Genomic DNA, 17,797 nt, shown 5'->3' with positions numbered 1-17,797 from the left:
AAATTCAGACTTTTCAGAATTCTCACAATTAAGACTTTATTTCTCACAATTGCAAGTTTATATTTCACAATTCTGATCTTTTTTATTTCTTTATAACATTCAATATAGCGAGTTTATATCTCACAATTCTGAGAAAAAGAGTGAGATATAAACTCAGAATTGCACGGAAAAAATGGCCGAATTGTGAGATAAAAAGTCGCAATTACCTTTTTTTGATTCCCTGCTTCCACCACAGAATAAAATATCCAAACATCCTTAAATCATTGTACATTTATTAAAGATAAAATGCTAAGTTTTGAAGCCATAGTACAGAAGTTTGGCAAATCTAGCTGTTTTGTAGTTGTCAGTGTTGGAACGCACGAGTATTTGTTGGGATTTGTTTTAGTCTAAGTTCATGAAATGTCTGATTTTGTTCGCTTATTTTGCTGAATCATGTAATTGTGAAGCTGTTTTATTGACGATGATGATGATGATGATAATGAGGATGAGGATGAGGATGATGATGGTGTGTGTGTTCAACCTGCAGAATGGTACAGTGGAGTGTGAGAGTATTTTCTGCCCACCCCCTCAGTGCCCTCCTGATACAGCTCCAATCTACATGCCTGGAGAATGCTGTAAAGAGTGCCAGCGTGAGTACACACACTCACACACACAAAATGAGGCCACGCATCTATAGAGCTGCATATATTTTACAACTTTTCCTCTCTCTCCCTTTGGCTCATTGCTCCTTTATCTCTCTATCTTCTCGATTCTCACCTCACTATCTTTTTCCACCCAAAATCTTTTATATAATCATTCTCCAGTCTTGATGACAAACTGACCACATCCCTGTGTTGCTAGGTTACCGCTGCCACAAATTTGAATGTCAACACACACACAACGCTGTCACACACTTTCTCTGGTATCATTAATAATTCAAGGCCAGTGTGCAGCTTGTTGTGTTTGAGTGAGCAGAGCTAATGTGCAGAAGCTAATAGCAGTTTGACTGATGACCAGGGCTTTATTTAACACTGCGTTCTGGTTGGCTTAATCTAACATGCTTGCTCAATCAATGCTTTACTGTTTGCACTCTAAAGCGCTTTGTTTTGTCTCTATCTTCTTAATTTCTTGTGTGTTCCTTGTTTTCTTCTTCTTTTCCTCTTTATATCTTTCCGTCTTTAGCCGTGTGTCTGTTCAGAGGAAGAGTGTACGTGGAAGGTGATCGTAAGAGCGTACACGACTCTGAGGGAAACTGTCTGCTGTTTGAATGCAGGGTAAGTAGTGTAACTGAAGGCCGATGGTCGGAAGGTTTTCAGCAGGCCCAAACCAGAATCTGACCCTTCTGCAATTTTTTGCACTCCTTTTTGAATTGTGTAAGGTGGATTTGTTAATTGGAGCTGAGATAACTGCACTCTTATTTGTAGATGAAAGCATGATCAATCATAATCTGTCATAAATAAACACACAATGGGTGGATGACATGAATGATGGGAATTTGAATTCTGTGGAAATCTGAGTTCTGCTGGCGCTGATTCTACCTGGGCCTGGTTATGAATTGGAATGCCAAGCAGCATGTGAATTCTGTCTGGGTTTGGGTTTGATTACGAATTTGAATTCCAAGCAGAATTTGAAGTCAATCTGGTTCTGGTTATAAATTGGAATTCCAGATAGAATTCGATTTTTTTTTTTTTTTCTAAGCATGGTTACGAATTCGAATTCCAGGCAGAATTTGAACTCTGTCTGAGCCTGGTTAAGAATTTGAATTCCAAGCACTTTTGAATCTGAATTTTAATTCTATCTGGGTCTGGTTATATATTTGAATTACAGGCAGAATTTGAATCTGAATTTGAAATCTCTCTGGGTCTAATTATGAATTTGAATTCTGTTTGGGCCTGGTTATGTATTTGAATTTCAGGCAGAATTTGAATTTGAATTCTGTATGGGTCTAATTATGAATTTGAATTCCAGGCAGAATTTGAATTCTATCTGCATCTGTTTGTGAGTTTGAATTCAAGGCAGAATTAGACTATTTTTCTGAGCCTGGTTATGAATTTTAATTCTAAGTAGCATTTGAATTCAGGCAGAATTTGAATTATGTCTGACTGTTTTAAATTCCAAGCAGCATTTGAGTTTGAAAATCCATCTTAAGCTCATAACTGTTTTTTGGAACATGATAGCTCGTCCAAACTGGTCAAGCTGGTTGGTCATGTTCCAGAAATCATCGGGATGATCTTGGAAGCTGGTTTGTTGCTTGAACCAGCTTAGACCAGCTTAGAAAAAGATACCATGCTCAGAAACTAGCATCTTAACTAGCATTTTAACCTGGATGTTTGACTTGCAAGATTAGTTGAATAAACACTTGTTTGTGTGTTTGCAGGATCGAAGTATGCGTAGGGTTGAGATGACTACTTGTCCAGAGCTGAACTGCCCAGAGTCAGAGCAGATCACACTCACAGACCGCTGCTGCAAAGTGTGCAGAGGTTCGACACACTCACACACGCAGAAATAACACACACCTTCTACACTCCACTGATTGGAGTCATATTAAGGGCAGCCACCTTTGACCACTGTGCACACAAACTAGATTTGTGCTCAACACCAAGCCATGACTGTGCATGACAGCAAACATCTATTCCAGTCTTCACACATCACCACACACACATAACACCCCATTGTAACAGTGATGCTTCAAAGGGCAGGTAATGCTTGACTTTACCGCACCTCTCATAGTTCACATATGGAGCCACAGTGTGCAGTAACATTTTTAAACAATTTTGTTTTAAAGAATCTTGTGGTGTGAAAAATTATTTTTTTAAAGTACAAATAGTCTATGTATTCTTTCTATTAATTTGAGATCATATAAGCACTGCAAAAAAAGATAAATATTTTAACTATTTGCACAAATTTTCAAGTTCAAATATCTAATCAATTTATTTGACAAGCAACACTGCATAAGATATCGGTTTTCTTTACTTGTTTTCAGTGTAAACAAGTTAAAAACTAGTGAAACCAGTGCAATAGACGAATGTACAGTTACATTTAAGATACAATCTATTAAAACTAGGCTTAGTAAACTGATTTTAAGGATGTTTGTTGGAAAACAAGTAAAACAGACCAATTAAAGGGATACTCCATTTTTTTTGGAAATATGCTCATTTTACAACTCCCCCAGAGTTAAACAGTTGAGTTTTACCGTTTTCCATTTAGCGGCGCTGAAAATAGGTCTAATAGGTTAGACAAACTTAGTCCCGGTCACGTTGGAAGTTACCGAGCTGGGGACTATTTTCAGGCGCTGCGTCATATCATTACGCCTGCTGGACTCATGGTTCGGCAGCAAAGTTTCTTGATTATTACGCAGGAATGAGAGTATAGTTCCTAGCCATATATCAGCCTAGAAAATCGCAACTTGACATTTTCCGTCGGTCTTTGTACACGATGTAACTACCGAAGTGTCAAGTTTTAAATAAGAAAAATATCGAAACTCTTTGGTAATTTTTTTGAGAGAGATGCTAATGGTCTTGTCCGATTCAATGATCTATGCTAAGCTATGCTAAAACTGAATGGATTCGAAAACGGTAAAACTCAACTGTTTAACTCTGGGGGAGTTGTAAAATGAGCCTATTTCCAAAAAAAGTGGAGTATCCCTTTAAAACCCCATTAAGAAGTAATTTATTAACAATTATAAAATAATTAGCAAAATGCTGTTTAAAATGATTTTAGATGGTGTATATAGCCTGTCACACCGCAGGACATGCGATGTCCCAAAACGACCCAACATGAAATGTTATGCCAATTAGCCAGGAGTAGGTGAACAATAAATCCTCCCCAACTGAATGTACTGTATAGTTTTTCATCTATTAGTATGAGCTGAAAATTTGTCAACACGGGGGGGATAAGTGTAATTTATAATCCATCAATTATAAATGTCCGATTTTAGGCATTGCATAGCACTTCTACTTTATCTCACTCCCAGGGCATGATTTCTGTGCTGATGGGCACAACCGCAATTGTGTGGAGAATTCGGACTGCATTAACCTAGAGGCAGGAGCTTGCTGCAGTTGTAAAGAGGGATATCATGCGCTCAGGGACGACAGCGCCTACTGCCAAGGTATTCAAACTCCCACAGACAAACCAGCCACAGATTTGCTTGCTTAAAATTTCTGTTTTGTATAAGCAAATAACAGGGCTTTCACAAATCACTAAATTGCCTGCAATCACAGGAGGAGGAGTTGCCGATAAAAGCTGTAGACTGGTGATTACTTAGTGTCTCGCTGAATAAATATTTCAGCACCACTATTATCCTTACAGTTGTAATTAATGCATTTTAAACCCTGGAGTTCATGCTGTGCGAGTGTGTGTACAGATGTGAAGGGGGATTCCTGTGGCTCGCTGGCTTTTAATAGGATGTACCCTTGTCTAAACATACAAGGCAGCCCAGCGAGTGTGTGATGGATATTTATTTCCACACAAAAGACCAATGACTATTTTTTTGTTTTACCATAGGTGAACAATTTGCTTTGTCTTAATGTGACCTTTGTCACTGTGATTCGTAGTAGGACATCTCCGGCATAGACAATCAATAATATATATATATATATATATATATATATAAATGTTTCAACATTGAAATTACACACATCAGCTTTAAATAATGCCTCTATATGAAAGACTGTTAGTTTGTCCTGTTAGTTTGGGTGAAATTCAGTATGTTTACGTGGACTGTTGTAGTCTGTAGTTTGCAGCAGCCTCAGGCATATGGATAATACCAGTGCCAAAGCAGCTCTGAAAAAAAACTTAAAATTATTAATTTGGGATTCATATCTTCTAGAACAAAAGCGGCCGAAAAAGGCATTATATTTTCAATTACAGAAGTGATGAGAAAGTTTTTTTCCTCCTCAATTTAGGCTCTGAATCCCACACAGCAGACACATTGGGACAGATAAGACTTTGGAGAATTTCCCTCCTCTATTTACTGTTACGCCAAACATATTGCTCTGATGGATTTACAGTTTGTTTACAGCTGCCCTGCAATGCTATCTTAAAAAAGAAGCTTGACTTTATCAGGCAATGGCTGAAGCAACTGGTAAACAAAGGCTATATATTATAATTATTATTCCTCAAAAGTGGTTGCTATGCTCTGTGTTTGTAATTAAGAATTTTTTTCAGAGAATATACTGTGTCTTGTTTTCAGAGAATTCTTTCTATTTTATTTTTATTTTCTTTATTTAGTTTTATATGGTTGGATGGTATGAATGCATGGATGTATGGATGCATGGAGGATTGGTTGGTATGATGATGATGGATGGATAGTTGGTTGGATGGATTGATGGATGGATGGATGGATGGATGGATGGATGGATGGATGGTTTGGTTGGTTGGTTGGATGATGGATATATGGATGCATTGATGATTGGTTGGTTGGGGTGCATGGATGGATGGTTTAGTTGGTTGATTGACTGGTTGGATGATGAATGGATGGATGGATGGATGGATGGATGGATGGATGGATGGATGGATGGATGGATGGATGGATGGATGGATGGATGGATGGATGGATGGATGGGTGATTGGTTGGTTGGATGAATGATTGGAGTAGTAGGTGCGGTGGATGGATGGATGGATGGATGGATGGAGTGGTGGGGTGGATGTATGTACTGTATGTATGGATGGATGGTTGGTTGGATGATGGATGCATGGATGATTGTTTGGTTGGATGGATGGATGGATGGATGGATGGATGGATGGATGGATGGTTTGGTTGGTTGGATGATGGATATATGGATGCATGGATGATTGGTTGGTTGGTTGGTTGGGATGGATGGATGGATGGATGGATGGATGGATGGATGGATGGATGGATGGATGGATGGATGGATGGATGGATGGATGGATGGATGGATGGATGGATTGATGGATTGGTCGGTTGGTGGGTTGGAGTGGTGGGATGGATGGATGGATGGATGGATGGATGGATGGATGGATGGATGGATGGATGGATGGATGGATGGATGGATGGATGGATGGATGGATTGGTCGGTTGGTGGGTTGGAGTGGTGGGATGGATGGATGGATGGATGGATGGATGGATGGATTGATGGATTGGTGGGTTGGAGTGGTGGGATGGATGGATGGATGGATGGATGGATGGATGGATGGATGGATGGATGGATGGATGGATGGATTGGTCGGTTGGTGGATTTTTATTTTAAGCATAAAAGTCACACAAATCAGTTCAGTACAATACTTTATCTCAAGCAACTGTTTCTTTATTAAATATATCTTGTTTTAAGGATATTTGTACTGGGAAAGAGACAAAATGCTGATTAAGAAAATGATTTTGTGCTTTTTGTAGATTGGTTGGTTGAGTAAGTAATGTAAGAAAGATTATATAAAGTATTATTGAGGAGGAGAGAGTGGGTGGACTGAAGGACAAGAGCGTCTCTATGAAAAGTGTAAAAACTGGAGGCTGAGAAAGTGAAGGAGGTGGAGGAAAGGGACAGAAAGTGAAAGGTCTAGAAGTGCTCTGTGTTTTGTTAATGCAGTTTAAGAACTGAACTGAGACACATACAGTACAGTACTGTACATTATTTGCAAAAGTTATTCAAACCTTTAACTCTTTAGATGTATTTATCTTCTTTCTGTCATCAATGCTGCCAAACCTTCAGAAAGATGCACAAAAAAGTTTAAAAGCTTTACCTGGAGCTATTATGAAAATGTTAAAGTTTAATTGTTTTGTTCCATGGAAGACAAGGAGTAAAATGGAGGCAATAAAAAAGCTTGATTAAATAATTACATAATTTTTGTGCTTTCCCTTAAATATTCTTTGAAACATTCAAACATGGTGTTGGCGTTCCTGTTATTTTACAGTCTTAGCAGTTTCCTGCAGCAGTGTGAACAGTAATGTTATTCGCTCATGATGTAATGACTGGATCCTCCAGCACCCTTGACAAATGCTGTTAATTGATCACAGCTGCAGTGTGAATGGTTTTTTTTGGCAAAGCTTCTTCCCAAATGTTTTGAGAACTGTGTTGTGTTCAGGTCATGGAACAGAGTGTCTTGTGTTCTGCTATGGTTTGCAGATATCGATGAGTGTGCAGAGGGGAAACACTACTGCAGGGAGAACACGATGTGTATGAACACACCCGGATCCTTTATGTGTGTCTGTCACACCGGCTACGTCCGTATTGATGATTACTCCTGCACAGGTGAGTACAGAGAACATTATAATGTGTGTGTGTGTGTGTGTGTGTGTGTGTGTTTTGCCAGGAATGTATAATTAATTATTGGGGAGAATGCAGGCTGCATTCAAACCTGAATCTATCAGAATAGCACCATGACTTAATGTGTCTAGGTCATTAAAATGTTTTTAAAGTCCCCATAAAATAATTTGATAAGGTACGTGTAACATATTTTCTGTTATTTACATGTTTGCTCTGCCAAACTGCACTCCGAATTTTTTTTTAATGCTTCACCTTTCACCTTTTAAAAAATATGATTCACATTTGTGAATATTAGACTTAATTTAAAAATCATATAAACAATCACCTTTCTTTCTTTCTTTCTTTCTTTCTTTCTTTCTTTCTTTCTTTCTTTCTTTCTTTCTTTCTTTCTTTCTTTCTTTCTTTCTTTTTAACTATTAATAACTATTTAGTTATTTAATTATTTAATTATTTAATTATTTAATTTTAGAAACATTTTATTTCATGCAACAACCTTATTTTATTTATTTATTTATTTAGTGTGTTATACCAGTTAATCTAATGCAGGAGCCGGTTCTGTTATGTTGTGTTAAGTGTAAATTTAATAGCATTATTTTTGTGCTATTTTTAACATTTTAATATAAGTAAATAAAGGAATGTTGTTTGATTTAATTACTAATATATAAATAATTAGAATTCTAAATACATTACATCTCCAGGCAACATACAGACACAACAAAATATAATTGTTTACATAAATATGTTTTATGCAACTTATCAAGCATTGTTTAACATTGTTTTAACAATGTGTGCAATAGAGGAAGAACAAGAATGAAACAAAAAGTTCAAGAAAGGCAGCATATGCGAAAGTTTTCACTGAGGGAAAGTACAGATGGTACTGTGTTCCTGATCTTTAACTTAAAAAAGCAATTAAATCTCTTCAGGAGCACAGGATAAGGAAGCGAAACACGGTGCAAGGGAACAGCTACACGAATCTTAGTCCTTCTGTGACCTACTTTAAAACTCAATTAATTACAACAGAGTCCAGGAAGGTTTCTATCTCAATAAATACACAAAAAAAGCATAAATAAAACTGCACCTGGGCTGTAAGGTGCATCATGGCCAACAACAATTCAGCTTTTATTTGGGAAACTATTCTAGATTTGTTTTCTTTCTGCTGATTATCTCATAAATCCATGAGTAATCAAGGCCAGCTGCATTGTTATTATTTATTGCTATTATTTTCAAGTAGTCTGCATTACACCGACCTCGCCATCAAGTTCTCTGACCTCTGCTCGTTTTAATGCTGCATGGAAAGGGCTTTATTATTATGTGAAAGCACAAGCGCACTATGGAAAAAGCTTCAGCATTGCTTGTTTTTCATTGCTTTCTTCAAGCAAACCTGCATACTCAGTGGTTGATGAGCAAACTTACTTGTATCATTTGAACAGACTTGAGCCCCAAACATATTTGGAGGTGTCGAGTCAGTTAAAATGTTGCCTGTCTAGAACGTGTTTTTTTGGTCATAGAAAGTGATGGTTTTCACAGTGACCTTTCAAAGGCTAAAACTCTACTCTAGAATCATAGAATTCAGATTTTGTTTGTTCCTCTGAGTTTGTGTCTTCTTCTCAAAACGTACAGGTGAGAGATGCCTTTTAATTTAAATGCACACCCTGCTTCTTTTATATCAATTTAATAAAATCATTACTCACAGCAGTTATCAGTTTAACTCTATTTAATCTCTCCTCCTTCCCTCTGGATATCTAGCCCATTGATGATTGGTTGAAAGCCGTGCGTCTGTTGTTGATTGGCTCACAGCTGTGCATCTGCTTCTGTTCTGACTTAGAGTCTCAGTGAGGCTGGCGTTCTGATGGCAAAACATTATTATTTTCAATTATTCATGTGTGCAGTCACACAGAGAAATATATTGCATATTTTGCCTGTGGGGTTTTTATGAGATAATCTGCAGGCTGCAGTCACGTCAGCTGAAACTGGAATTCATTTCATTTGAAGCTGTAATAGACTTTACCTGATATAAAACGAGAACACTTTTAATCAGCCGATCTTATTTTAATTTAAAACATCAGACGTTATTTAAATGACGGTAATTATTTTAATTGTGCTCCACTGTTTCCATATCTGTTCATTATTGCTCTGTCTTGCCTTCGTGATCGGCTCAGTGATATTTACCAATTGCGTCCTTTACTCTGCAATGAACAAACTTGTTGGCATGATAAGAGGTTTTGTCATTTACATGAACAGTACCAGTCATTAGTTAGCATTTCTTGTTTCAAAAAAAGAGTAAATGGCATTGATAATGGACATTGTGGAGTTCCTCTTTCCTTTCTTTACGTGTCTCTCACACAATTCCTCATTAGTTCCTCTTGAGCAGTCAGCAGATGTTAAGCTTAAAAGGATGTTAGTCTCCAATCAGCTCATTTATGCGCTGTAGATGTCAGTGTAAATGTTTCTTCAAAGATGAGAGAGATTTCACCTTCGTTTAGTTTCTATTTTTCAAAGGATAGTTCACCTCGACATTCGTCATTTACTCACCCTCATGCCATTCCAGATACGTTTAACTTTGCTCATGGAACACAAAAGGAGATGTTTTGAAGAATGTTCACGCTGCTACATACAGTGAAAGTGGATGGTGACCACTTTTGTTTTCCACAGAATAACAGTCATACAGGTTTTCGAAAGACGAGGATAAGTAAATGATTATAATTTTTGGATGTACCATCCCTTTTATGTACAAACACAAAGAATCATCTCTTCCAAAAGCGATTTTGTTGCATGCTTGAGAAGAGGCATGGAACGAATATGGTTTTGTCTCTCTGTTCGATCTGAAAAGAAGCAGAGCATTCAGATTGAATATGTGATCTGCATTTATGTCGTTGAACGATTTTCAATTCAGCTGTAAAAGCATCCTGGGATGTTCACTGATGAGGAACCGCAGCATAAAAACACCCAACCAATCAACATCATTCATCAGTCAAAATGCATTTTAATGAGATGATTTAATGACATTTTAATGAGTGCGATTTAAAGATCTGTGTTGTAAGATTTATGACTAAAGTTGATTAAGCAATTTCACTACACTGGGGGGAATTTGAGGAGATGAAAAGTAACACGTGGTGAAGAAAAAGACACCAGACAGGTGTAAACACTGGGATTTTGGGAGATAAAACAAAAGAGAAGGAAACTCAAAGGAGGATAGAGAGAGTGAGTGACAGACAGACAGACAGACTATGAGAAGCAGAGAGAACATTCTCTATTTTCCACCTGGTGGTAGCTGACAGATCTGCCCATCTGGAAGCTAGAAATTAAATGAATATGTGTGAGAGAAGGAGAGAAGAGCCTTGGTAATGAATAATTAGGAGGATAATTGATGTCACTTTAGCTGTCATAGTCAGATGAGTCAACACAGATGAGAAATCAGACCACACAGACACGTCCACAGTGAGGGATTCATCTCAGTCAAACGCTGCTTGGCATGACCGTAATATTAATGATTGAGATAAACAGGGATGGCATCAGGGAAGCCAATGGAGCTGGTATTGGACCAAATTGTTTTTCTTTTTCTTTTTGGTCTTACAATGAGGAGAAAAAGAAAAATCGTATTAAAAACTGCAGTTCAATTTAAGCTCCACAACCGTATAATGTAAAGTATGAACAATGGATGTTCAGTCTTATTGTTGTTTTTATGAGGTTCACTGAAGTTCACTGTTTTTTTCAACGCTATCTCACGGCCAATTCGTACGAGTGAGTAAAATGTGACTGATTCATATGATTTGTCTTAAACCCCAGTGACGGCTGGGTTTAGGGGCGGGGTCAGGGGTAGGTCGTAAAATATGTACGATTTAGCAAAAATCGTACAAATTTGTACGAGTGTGGTCATATGAACTGCCGTGAGATCAGTTCACAATTCACTCTGAGAGGCTCTCCGATTCTCCTTAACTCTTGGCTGCTTTGGGAACATTTTGGCCCAAACAGAAATTAATGAGTCTCTGAAGCAGAGGAACTTTCATTGGCATTTCAAGCAGTCCTAGCAAAGGCTTGGGGTCACCTGGAGGTCATTGTAAGACTGTAACAGATGATTGTTGAATGTTTCATGATCAAGTTCAATTCGAGATTCAAGAAAGATTGTTCATTTTTATTACTGAACTGTTGAACCCTGTTCTTTTAAACTATAAATGGACTGCTTTGCTGTCCTTATTATAAATCAGTGTTTTAGTCCAGTATAGTCATGTCAAGAGTCGCTGAAGAGTTTTACCAGTGTCCCTGCTCACTGCAGTCTGACTCGAAACATTTAATTGCCATTTTACAGTGCATATTGTAGTAAGCCCATCAAACTGTAATGAGGATGGAAGGATAGCACAGTGCAAGCTTCATTTATACAAAAATAGCATTTACATTGAAGTCTTAATTGAACAGCACCATAAAACAGCCTGGTAGATTCTGAAGGCCAGTTCGTGCCGGAGATAATGATAAAGATCATACTAGATATAAAAGAATATCCACACCATAACTATAACGACAACGGTGCAGAGAAACAATATCATTGGAGTCTCTTTCAGAATGATTTTTTCCAGCCAATCAGAATCCATCCTGCTTTAAAGAGTGTGAGCGTTTAAAGCAGCAGACGTCAAACTTTAGCGCACTCTTAGAACAAACAGAACAATATTGTGCGCTGGTGTGGACGCTAATAGTTATCTTTATAGTTATCGTTCTTGGTTAGGGTTAGCAAGCTAACCGAAAAACCTAAAGGCTCAAACTGAAAAACTGCCCATACTGTAGTTTATGTTTGGGGAGTTTTGTTATAGAAAATGATAGTATAAATTATATTATTTATTTATTTAATATAATAAACCATATGCATTTTTTAGGGTTTTGAGCCTTTGCTTTTATCCAGATAGTGACAGCATCTCAAACAACCTCCGGCAAAGACTGTGGCATATTATTTTTGCACAATAGTGTCAGTTATTCCCTAAACACCGTGCTCACATCTGACTCCTTCCCCCTTTCAGTGATTTTATTCTTTCTTTCTTTCTGTCTCTTTCTCTCTCCTTCTGCTTGTTTTTCATCTTTAAGATGGAAGTGTATTCCCTCCGACAGAAACAGCTGCAAGGAAAGTGCAGAACGTGCAAAAAGTTAGAGGAAATTGTTCAAAAACAGACTGACGCACACTCCCCTTGTGTTTTCAGAGCACGATGAGTGTGTGCGTGGACTGAATACCTGTGATGAGAACGCTCTTTGCTTCAATACGGTTGGCGGACACAGTTGCTCCTGTAAACCAGGGTACGTCGGTAACGGGACCGTCTGCGGAGGTAAGAGCAAACATCTGAACTCCACACTGTACTAATATTACAGTACAAATGTTCAATTTTCACACGATTTCCAATAACAAATATAATTGTTTATATAAATGTTTATATGAAAACATTTTTAAGGCCATGCTAATATAAATATGTTAATTTTAATTACAAGCAAATAAAACAACAAATATAAACACTAAGCAAATTGTTTATTTTTTTTATAATTATAAATATTAACATATTTTATTAAAACAAATAGTATTTTTAATTAAAGCTTTTCAAGTTATTCAAGTAAACAGTTTTAACTAAACAAATTAACAGCGAATAAAAGAAACAAAAAAAAGACTATGAACAAATTATGTTAAAAGTTCTTGTAGTTTTCCTTTCATTATAAATTATTATATTTTTTTTATATTAATTGTTGACATTAATATTAATTAATTAATTAATTAATTTTTTTAAAGGAATTTGTGTTCTATTTCTCAATTATGTAAACAGGTTTTTCCTAAAGTAATTATTCAATTAAACAGTTCAGTTAAAAGTTCTTGTAGTTTTCCTTTCATTATAAATTATTATATATTTTTTTATTAATTGTTGACATTAATATTAATTGTTGACATTAATATTAATTAATTAATTAATTAATTAAAAATTAAAAATTTAAAGGAATTTGTGTTCTATTTCTCAATTATGTAAACAGGTTTTTCCTAAAGTAATTATTCAATTAAACAGTTCAGTTAAAAGTTCTTGTAGTTTTCCTTTCATTATAAATTATTATATATTTTTTTATATTAATTGTTGACATTAATATTAATTAATTAAGTAATTAAAAATGTAAAGGAATTTGTGTTCTATTTCTCAATTATGTAAACAGGTTTTTCCTAAAGTAATTATTCAATTAAACAAAGCGAAGCAAATAAAGCGATAAGCGGCAGGTCTATTAGACTGTATTTGCACTGCATGACTTAATTACGTAACAAGTAAAGTAATGCATTACTTTTAAATTTACTAATAAAACAAGTTACTTTTTCAAATATGTAAGTTTTCCCATTTATTGACCTCTACTGTACCGGCGTCGGCTTAATTCATTTCATTTTTTATATATATATATTTTTTATCAAATAACAAACAAGCAAACCCAGCCCTGCAATTGACAAAAAGTAAAGCAAAAATAACACAACACGTTACTTTCCGTAAAAGTAACTAAGTAATGCATTTAGTTACTTTTTAGGGAGTAATACATAGTTGTAACGCATTACTTTTAAAAGTACCTTTCCCCAACACTGGAAATCAGTACTGTTTGCATGGCTACACTGCATACATGCATTAGCTCAGCCTCTGGTTTGCAGAGACTCTTTTTCATTGGTATGGTGAAGCCCCGCTGAAATGTGTGTCTTGTGTTGTGTTGAAATGTGTGCAGCGCTCTGTGAGGGCCAGTGTCTCAACGGAGGTTCCTGCGTCAATCCAGACACCTGCGTCTGCCAGCAAGGCTTTACTGGAAAGAGATGTGAGACAGGTAAGACGCAATTAGGCCAATGGAAGGGCATTTCCCGTAACCTTTCAACGGGAGCAAGAGCAATGACAAAAAAAAACATGAGAGTGGAGGAAAGTGTACAACATTCACATACTGCGATGTCGCCTCTAAAGTGTTTTTATATTATAGTGATGGACTGAGATGGTAGAAATATTCAGAGCTTCAGAAGGCGGAGGGGAGGTGATTTATTTTTTATATTTTCCAGGCAAGTGAGATTCATCTCAGATGATTTCCACGAATGTGAACATGGCCAAAGATGTGTCTCTGTGGACTGTTCAATATTTCATGACACTGTAGATATGCATGTTTGCTATGAATTTGATGAATAATGTCTTATAATGCTTGCACTATAATAATCTAAAGTAGCTGCCAAACTTATTCTCTATATTTTGTTGATTGCATAATATTACAATATAGTTGTATAACTGTATTATAATGGAGTATAATAAATAAAAATCATATTTTCTATTTTATAATAATTAAAATACCACATTATTATTAAATTGTTATTTTCAGTAGTTCAAATGTTTCTTATTCTCAATAACAATTTTAACAAAATTTTTTAATATTTATAATATTTAATTAAATATTTTATGTTTTTATATTTAAACATAATATAAATACTTAATATACTAATAATAATTATTATTATAATGGATATATAACATTTGAATTATAGTTCAAGTTAATGTTAATATATTGAAATGTATAAACGTTAACATAAAAAATATATAATTACATAATAAATTGTAATAATGATGGTCATAAAAACTTAAATATAATATTTTCAGTAATCGATACCAATGCTAGTGAAATTCTTAACTTTTTTATTTTAACAAATTTAAGTTAAATATGAATATAAATTATTAATATTAATTTAGTTGTAATTTAATATAAATACTTGTAATTTACATATAATTTATATAAATACATATAATTTAATCATCATCATTTATTATTATTTTGTGAGTATGGTGAAGTTATGACAACTAATTATCTTTAGTCTTCTTGTACTCTTCTTTCATTGTAATGTCAATCAGCAAGATTCAGTGGTCAGCTTTATGTCATTGCATTTTAAATATATGTATGTCTGACTGTGAAGATAGATGAAACCTGTTTCCCCCGACAACGTGCTGTAACCAAATGTGATATGAAAGCGTCAAGATTTAGATCACATCACTTCCATGTAATTTCAGTTCGTGTCCTAATCAACCACGACAAGTGACGCACGTCAAGACGTCTTGCCAGTTGCTTTGTTTTATTTTGTCACACTGCACTGACTAGCCCCATCCACTCATAGCTGTATATTAAACATTAAATATGTTCTGAAGGGCTGTGATTTTGTGGATTCATGCAGTATTTTGCTTTTAGTGTTGACAGAAAAATTACCTGATGCTGAGAACTTGTCATGTCATGCTGAGGACAAGTTCTCCCTGAGTGGGTGCAAGCTTGTAAATTCCGAAAGGGAAAAAAAAATTATATATATATATATAATGTGTGTATGTATATATATATATATATATATTCTTAATATTTTTTTTGTATTTTGAAACTTCCTTAGAGCTAGATTAATTAACTAGAGTATAATGAAAAATTGCACAATATTTTAGGTTTGATTTCAGATAATTTAGTTATAAGGAAGTTTCCAAGTTTAGAATACTCCAAAACAAGCCAAAAATACTGATTAAGATTTTTTTTATTTTTTTTGCAGTGTAGGCTTCTGTTGGCAGGTATGATTTCAAGTGAGACACTGAACTCTGGAACAGAAGAAGAGAGATAGACATGAAGCTTTTTTATGGCTCTGGGGATCAGTGTGTGTTTGTGTGTGTTTGTGTGTGTGCATGTGTGTGTGAGAGAGAGAGAGAGAGATAGAGAAGCAGAGACCTCAGAACCCTTTGCTCAACGTTACCCAGCAGGGCATCTGCCGGTGGTTTTTTACAAACCGGTCCAACACCCACTCGCTCCTATGTGTGAGTGACAGAGGGATGATGAAGGGAAAGAGAAAAAGAGGAGTGAGGAGAGAGGAAATGAGGAGGCATGGGGACTAAGGGAGACAGCTGGTGGAGAGATAGAGAGAAGATAGAGTGAGGTGTGGTTTGCGAGACACTGTGTGTGCTGAACGCCTGACTCACCGTTCTTGGAGAGAGAACTGGCTGACACACAGACAAACTCACAGCTATGTTACATGGGTCAGGTTGTGCCTACATTATACCAAATGTCCCCACAAGGATTGTAAAAGCTGAAAATAACTACATAGGAAAACAGCTTAATAAACATGGTAAAACCTATAGGTCTTCCAATTTCTTTTTAGCTTTATTTATTTAGTTAGCCAGTTAGTAACACTTTACAAAAAGGTTTCATTAGTTAACAGTGGTTAATGCATTAACTGATATTAACTAGGAATGAGCAAATCATTTGTTACAGTATTTATTAATCTTTGTAAATGTTAGTCAACTGTTTATTGTTAGCTCATATTAGCTCAGGTCTGTTAAATAATATTTAATAAAATAACTTTTGATTTTAGAATATATTAGTAAATGTTGAAATAACATGAACTATTAATAAATGCTTTAGAAGTATTTTTTATTGTTAGTTCATGTTAACTAAACAAATGGAACATTATTATAAAATGTTATTATTTATTGCTTGTTTGTGAATTACAAAGCTAAACTTACAAAAAGACTGGAAATAATTAAAGAAAGACAGGAAAAAATCAGAGAACAAAAACAAAAAACATGACCACATTTTTTTTGTTTATTCATTAATTAATTCATTCATTCATTCATTCATTCGTTGTTTGTGAATTACAGAGAGAAATTATCAAAAGAAAAAGAACACAATTTTATTTATTTATTCATTTATTTATTTTTGTAAAATCACAAAATATGTAATAATTATTAATTAATTCATTCTTAATGAAGTTAATTAATTTTATGTTATAACGTTTCTTTTTTTCATTATTATTATTATTATTATTATTATTGTAATCCTAAATTATAATCCTATTATTTCTCATAATCCTAAAACTTTTTCTTAATTTCACAACAAATTCGATTTCGAAAACCCACATTTTCCTTGTGGGCTCTGACTTTTGGACACCACCATATGCATTTATGTTGGAGAGGTTTTCATGATGTTGTGGCATTTTTGTGTATAAATATTTGTGTGATGGAGAACAGATTATGCGCTTTATGCTTGTTTTGTGTGCTCAGTCGTCTGTAATCCCTCACGGTTTTCCCTCATGTTTTCTTTCTTCCTCTGAGGGGTAATATAATGTTATGAGAAAGGCACAAAAGAGGATAAATATTGCACAAACAAACATAAGAGGCAAAGAAAAGTCTGTTCTTCATCCCTTTGAAACCTCCTATCCCTCCACTAAAGGAAATGCATTATTAAACTCTCTGTCTTTGTCAGTAAGCCTCTCTTTTTCTTCTTTTTTTTTTATCCGTGCCAGCTTGACGTTGGCACATATGACCACATATGGTGACTCCCTGCCAGTTTTGTAAATACAAAGCAATCCATTAGTTCAGTTGATAATTGTACTCCTGGTAAAATAGAGAAATTATTTGATAAGAGCATTGTTTTTGTTCTTATTCTGTTCTTTAATGAGAGTAATCAACCGAAGCACAAAGACACAGAATTATCTTCTCCATCAAATATCCTGTTGCAGAGATGCCTTCTGAATAAGAATCGCTCTCTTTTTATCTTCCCCAGAAAAAGAAAGCTGTAGAGAATCACATTTTCTTTCATATTCAGCTCTTACCTCTTAG

The 17,797-nt window shown here is 35.3% G+C and overlaps 1 protein-coding gene across 1 annotated transcript in view; it reads left to right on the top strand.

Annotated features, from left to right (window-relative positions):
- nell2b (neural EGFL like 2b) overlaps window positions 1–17,797 on the top strand; it is a 42,756-nt gene that overhangs the window by 10,657 nt on the left and 14,302 nt on the right. The window contains exons 9-15 of the mRNA XM_084406356.1: window positions 527–629; window positions 1,162–1,253; window positions 2,357–2,459; window positions 3,953–4,087; window positions 7,059–7,184; window positions 12,383–12,505; window positions 13,914–14,009. Coding sequence (XP_084262482.1) covers window positions 527–629; window positions 1,162–1,253; window positions 2,357–2,459; window positions 3,953–4,087; window positions 7,059–7,184; window positions 12,383–12,505; window positions 13,914–14,009 — 778 coding nt within the window. The remainder of the gene's footprint in view (window positions 1–526; window positions 630–1,161; window positions 1,254–2,356; window positions 2,460–3,952; window positions 4,088–7,058; window positions 7,185–12,382; window positions 12,506–13,913; window positions 14,010–17,797) is intronic.

Source organism: Rutilus rutilus (genome assembly GCF_951802725.1).
Source record: "Rutilus rutilus genome assembly, chromosome: 4".
Lineage (NCBI taxonomy): Eukaryota > Metazoa > Chordata > Actinopteri > Cypriniformes > Leuciscidae > Rutilus > Rutilus rutilus.
The sequence above is the reverse complement of the archived record's forward strand: the minus strand, read 5'-3'. Positions and strand labels throughout refer to the sequence as shown.